At 45.4% G+C, this 6633-nt stretch overlaps 1 protein-coding gene across 1 annotated transcript in view; it reads right to left on the reverse strand.

The window, feature by feature from the left end:
* Window positions 1-5883: 5883 nt before the first annotated feature.
* Window positions 5884-6633, reverse strand: part of LOC102430935 (zinc finger protein interacting with ribonucleoprotein K-like) — a 3462-nt gene continuing 2712 nt past the window's right edge. Inside the window, exon 3 of the mRNA XM_023748466.1 lies at window positions 5884-6414. Coding sequence (XP_023604234.1) covers window positions 5884-6414 — 531 coding nt within the window. The remainder of the gene's footprint in view (window positions 6415-6633) is intronic.

Consider the following 6633-nt stretch of genomic DNA (forward strand, 5'->3'; position numbering starts at 1 on the left):
ACCCAAATGCGCTTTACCTCCGCTGATTGAGCGCATTGCTTTCTGGGTAATGTAGTCTTTCAACCGGCCAGGGCCTCGTTTGTGACCAGGTGCAGCTTCTTCTCATCTTGGGTGCCTTCCACCAGCGGGGAGGGTGGGAAGTCTTCCCAGCCACCTCAGGGCTTCTCCAGCTCCAGGCCCCTCTCAACGCTGAGGAGCCGCACAGGGGCAGTGAGATTTCACAGGAAGTTCTCAGTGGAAAAAGTCACCACCATTGGGGTGAAGGTGAAAAAGCTGCAACAGCCAGAAAGTTGTTCAACGTCAGGGTGTCTGTTCTGGAGAAGTGAAGTATGAGTCTAACAAATGTGCGAAAGTTTTTTAAAAATACATATATTTTGCCCTGGCCGGTTTGGCTCAGTGGAGCAGCTGTGGGCAAACTACGGCCCGCGGGCCGGATCCGCCCGTTTGAAATGAATAAAACTAAAAAAAAAAAAAAAAGACCGTACCCTTTTATGTAATGATGTTTACTTTGAATTTATAATAGTTCACACAAACACTCCATCCATGCTTTGGTTCCGGCCCTCTGGTCCAGTTTAAGAACCCATTGTGGCCTGCGAGTCAAAAAGTTTGCCCTCCCCTGGGATAGAGTGTCCGCTTGTGGACTGAAGGGTTCTGGGTTCGATTCCGGTCAAGGGCGCATGCCCGAGTTTCCACCTCAATCCCCAGTAGGGGGTGTGCAGGAGACAGCTGATCAGTGATTCTCATCATTGATGTCTCTCTCTCTCTTCCTTCCTCTCTGAAATCAATAAAAAAGTACATTTAAAAAAATAAAATAAAATACATATATTTTGCCCTGGCTGGTTTGGCTCAGTGGATAGAGTGTCAGCCTGCGGACTGAAGGGTCCTGGGTTCGATTCCGGTCAAGGGCACATACCTGGGTTGCAGGCTCGGTCGCCAGTGGGGACTGTGCAGGAGGCAGCTGGTCAGTGGTCCTCTCTCATCATTGATGTTTCTGTCTCTCTCTCTTCCTCTCTGAAATCAATAAAAATATTTTTTTAAAAAATAATAATTTAGCCCTAATCGGTTTGACTCAGTGGATAGAGCGTCAGCCAGTGGACTAAAGGGTCCCAGGTTCGATTAGGGCCGTGGTCGGCAAACTGCGGCTCGCGAGCCACATGCGGCTCTTTGGCCCCTTGAGTGTGGCTCTTCCTAAGCCTTAGGAGCACCCTAATTAAGTTAATAACAATGTACCTACCTATATAGTTTAAGTTTAAAAAACTTGGCTCTCAAAAGAAATTTCAATCGTTGTACTGTTGATATTTGGCTCTGTTGACTAATGAGTTTGCCGACCACTGGATTAGGGTCAAGGGCACATGCCCAGGTTTCAGGCTCAATCAGCAGTAGGGGGCATGCAGAAGGCAGCCAATCAATGATTCTCTGTCATCACTGATGTTTCTTTCCCTTCCTCTCTGAAATCAATAAAAATATATAAGTATATGGCACAAGTTGGTTTAAATTGTACATAGGATAAAAACTGAGAAAACAATTTTCCTTCCAATATTCAAAACATAGGGTCCATATGGCAAATAAGTCACTTGAATCAATGAAAAATGAGTGGAAATTCCAACATGTGCCTTAGACTGTGCAGTCCTACCAGTTAAAATAATAAATTCATTCAAAAATTGGTACAACATTCTGAGCAGACATTTTACCGAAGGAGATAAAGACCGTGTAAATCAATGTATGAAGAAATGCTCCCCATCAACAATTCTTAGGTCCATGGAATTAGAACGAAAGCGAATTCACACTATACTCACTTAGGGGGCTAGTGTTTTAAAAAGTCAACCACTGCATGTGTTGGCAGCATTATAGAAAAACTGGAATTTTTTTAAAATATATTTTTATTGATTTCAGAGAGGAAGGGAGAGGGAGAGAGAGAGATAGAAACATCAATGATGAGAGAGAATCATGGATCGGCTGCCTCCTGCACGCCCCCCACAACCAGTGCATGTGCCCTTGACCGGAATTGAACCCGAGACCTTTCAGTCCGCAGGCCGACACTCTATCCATTGAGCCGAACCGGCCAGCGCAAAACCTGGAATTTTTATATGCTGTCAGTGGGTGTGAAGGCAAAAGCAATGACCATTTTGGGTCACATTTCCGCATATCTTAAGATGTAAAACATGCACCTACACAACATGTATCTATATAAAGAACTGAACACAAATATTCCAAGATTTATTTATAATACCCCAAACCTGGAAACCGAAATCTCAGACAGATCAATAGATACAGTGGTTATCCATAGAACATACTACTACTCAGCAATAAAAAATTTTTTAAAAACTATTCACATAAACATTTGTGTTGAGTCTCAAAATAACTGTGTAGCAAGAAGGAAACCAATATTTGTTAGAGTACACACCTTCGCACTGGCCGGCTTTGCTCAGTGGTTAGTGTCGGCCCATGGACAGAAAGGTCACGGGTTCCATTCCAGGTCACAGGCATGTACCTCAGTTGCAGATTCGATCCCCAGCCCTAGTCGAGGTGCATGCAGGAGGCAACCAATCGATGTGTTTCTCTCACATTGATGTTTCTCTCCAACCCTCACTGTCCCTCACCCTATCTCTAAAAATCAATGGAGGAATATCTTTGGATGAGGATTAAAAAAATAACTGCACTTTGTTGCATGTCAGTTCTCATTTCCTGGGAGGACCAGCCTTGCCTCAGTGTCAGCAAAATGTTGTCAAGCAGGGAAGACTATTGCCATCGGAATCAACAGGAAAGCTGACTGGTTACAAAAGACACATCCTGGGACTGACTACAGCATTATCCTTCCTCTAGCTTTGAGGTCTTGCCTGTTGAGCAAACCTTGAGGTGAACACCCTAGAGGGGCCAGGGGAATCCGAAAAGCCGTTATGTAATTTCCTCTGCCAATTACTTCAGTCGCAGGAAATAGTGATGGAGGTCCTGAGAACGTCCGTACGCGAAGATCACACAAGACCTTTGATCATTTGTGGAAAACATTCAGAAGAGGCACTTTTCTTTTTCTTTTAAATATATTTTTATTGATTTGAGAGAGGAAGAGAGAGGGAGAGATTGAAACATCAATGATGAGAGAGAATCATTGACTGGCTGCCTCCTACATGCCCCCTACATGCCTCATCATTGATGTTTCTATCTCTCCCTTCCTCTTTTAAATCAATCCTACTCTATACAATAAAAGGGTATATGCAAATTGACCAGAGTAAGGACGGATTGCTATGACGCACACTAACCACCAGGGGGCAGATGCTCAATGCAGGAGCTGCCCCTTGGTGGTCAGTGTGCTCTCACAAGCCAGGCTGATGACTGGCAAGTGCAGTGGCCTGCCTCCGCGGCAGTGCTAAGGATGTCCGACTGCAGCTTAGGCCGCTCCCCGTAGCTGGCAGTGGGACATCCCCTGAGGGCTCTGGGACTGAAAGGGCACAGGCCAGGCTGAGGGACCCCACCCCCCACCCCCCGCCAGTGCACGAATGTTGTGCACCAGGCCTCTAGTAAAAATATATTTTAGAAAATAGTGATTCCCACTAACGACCTAGCTATTCCTCTTTTCTTAGAAAATTAGGTTGGCAAGCTTATATGGACTCTGCCATCTCTCTCCTCAAGACCTGAGAGGGGCAGCCTGGCCTCAGTGGCAGCAAATATTGACAAGCAATGAAGACTATTACCATCAAAATCAACAGGAATGCTGACTGTCTACAGGATCATCCTTCTTTCTACCTTTGTTTTCTTGCCTGTAGAGCAATAGCCTTGAGGTGAACATGCCAGAGAGGCAGGGGGAACTAACAAAATCTGCCAATGACCTCGGCTACAGGAAACAGTTGTGGAGGTCCTGAGAATGCGGTACCCCCAGATTACAGAAGCCACAGGCCCTAGAACATTTGTGGATGAACGTTCAGAAGTGGCACCTTCCATCTAATTTACTGTAATGCCTTCTACCCAATATCCAGTGGAATCTCAGTTGTCGACTTAATTCATTCCAGAAAGCTTGTTTTTTAATATTATTTTTATTGATTTCAGAGAGGAAGGGAGAGGGAGAGATAGAAACATCAATGAGAGAGAATCATTGATCGGCTGCCTCCTGCACGCCCACTACTGGGGATCGAACCCGCAACCTGAGTATGTGCCCTTGACTGGAATTGAACCCGGGACCATTCAGTCTGCAGGCTGACACTCTATCCACTGAGCCAAACTGGTTAGGGCCAGAAAGCATTTTGAGAAGTGATTTGTTTGAACACAGATTCATTTCCCCCCATTAAAAATAATGTAAATTTAAATAATCTGTTCCAGGCCCCTAAATGATTCCATTTTAACACATCTTATATTCAGTACATGTCTACTGTACTATCCTATATAATAAAAGTGTAATATGCAAATCAACCAAATGGCCAAACAGCGGAACGACCATCCAGGTGACATGGGACAAAGAGCAATTTTCCGCCATCATGTTGTGCCTTCTGAAACAAAGTTTGGCCTCCCCACAAAATCCGTTCACTTCTATATGCAGACAGATCACAATTCTTATGTCAAATCATCTCGCACAGTGACTACAAGCATGAAAATTAAAAGCACAAAAGCGCCCTAGCCAGTTTCGCTCAGTGGATAGAGCATCGACCTGCAGACTGAAGGGTCCAGGTTCGCTTCTGCTCAAGGATACATACCTCAGTTGCAGGCTCGATCCATGGCCTGGGTCCCTGGAAGGGGCTGGGGCACATTCCGAGGCAATTAATCAATGTGTCTTACATCAATGTTTCTCTCTCTCTGTCTCTCCGTCTCCCTTCCACTGTCTCTAATCCTCACGTGAGAATTAACTGCTGGGGTCCAATCCCAGCGGGTCCAGGGGTCCCCAAAGGTGTGGACGGAGTCGGCGAAGAAAGAATGACACGAAGACAGCCTTCAGTTGATCAGCAGCCTAGTTAGGACCTATAGCCAGGATTTCCAGCCAAAGTTCTGGTCGGAGCTCTGGTTAGGAACTGATGAGGTTCTGATGTTTATTGTCTTGTTACATCCATATTTATACCAGCCGATTTTAATCCTGTCAATTTCTATTACAAAGGTTAGGGCGTTTCTTATCTCCATTCCAGGGAGTAAAGATTATGTAGCTTAACTACCCGCCTGGCACTTAATTAAGGGGTTGTATCCCCTCCCTAACCTCAGGGAAAAATCCCCACCTGGGGAAACAACCTTTCTCAGAGAGGTGACCTTGGTCAAAACACACGGCACCAAGGAGAGCAAACATACCAAGAACAATATGCCATACACGCCAGGTCCCTTGAAACATATGCTGTGCAGATGTCTCTTTCCTGCAGCAACTGTGTCAAGCAGCAAGGATGGACCGGCTTCCGGCAATTAACAACAACAACGAAAGTACAAAAACAAAAAACTTCACAAAATGATCACAAATCAGAGCAGTTTCCAGGCTGGTGAATGATAACCTGGAAAAATTCACCACAGCATAATGTGAGAACAACAATGTCCATGGAAACACGACCTTCGCTGAGGATGGGGCCTCAGGTCCATTCCCTAGTCAGAGAGGAAGAATTGAAGATCCCGACCACAGCTCAGGGTACTCATAATTTTCCCAGACAAAAGTGGACACAGAAGTCATCTTCCCTGAGCACACAGGTGTGACTGAGGCACACGGTCCAGGGGAGCCATGTGGGAGAGTTGAAATGGTTCCAGCCACAAAATCCAGCAGTGACATCGATCAATCTGGTAATAGCCCTTGCAGGTTACAGTGCAATGCAGCCCCTTAAAGCCTCTCATGAACTTGACTCATCAGGAACCTAGCAGACTGTATGTTCCATGAACAGGAAGTTAAATTCAGGTAAATAACTCTGAGTCTCCTCCGTGTTGTTATGCTTAAGGCCTTTCTTCAGTGTGCAGTCTCTGGTGTCTAAGGAGGTTAGATGTGCGAGTAAAAGACTTCCCACATTCATTACACTTATAAGGTCTTTCTCCAGTGTGCACTCTTTTGTGTTTAATGAGGGTAGAGCTTTCTCTGAAGGTCTTCCCACAATCGCTACACTCGTAGGGCTTTTCTCCAGTGTGAATTCTCTGGTGTGTGAGGAGGTTATATGTGCGGGTAAAAGATTTCTCACATTCATTGCACTCGTAAGGTCTTTCTCCAGTGTGCACTCTTTTGTGCAGAATGAAGTTAGTCCTTTGTCTGAAGGACTTCCCACAGTAACCGCATTCATATGGCTTCTCTCCAGTGTGAATTCTTTTGTGTTGAATGAGGGCACAGCTTTGTCTGAAGGACTTCCCACAATCACTACACTGATATGGTTTTTCACCAGTATGAATTCTCTGGTGTCGAATGAGATCAATTTTATAGCCAAGGCATTTCCCACAATCACTGCACTCGTAACGCTTTTCTAAGGTGTGAACTCTCTGGTGTGGAATGAGGAAATCTTCACCGTGAAAGCATGTCCCACAAACACTGTACATATCCGGTTTTCCTCCTGTGGGAACCCTTCTATGTTGAGTGACCTTCCCACACTTGCTACACTCATGAAGCCCTTCTCCGGAACAGGTACTCTGCCGTTGAACAAGGTTTGATTGTGGAGAGCAGCCTTTTTCACACTCACCCGACGCCTGACGACTTTTTCC

The sequence above is a fragment of the Myotis lucifugus genome, unplaced genomic scaffold (assembly GCF_000147115.1).
Source record: "Myotis lucifugus unplaced genomic scaffold, Myoluc2.0 scaffold_1420, whole genome shotgun sequence".
Lineage (NCBI taxonomy): Eukaryota > Metazoa > Chordata > Mammalia > Chiroptera > Vespertilionidae > Myotis > Myotis lucifugus.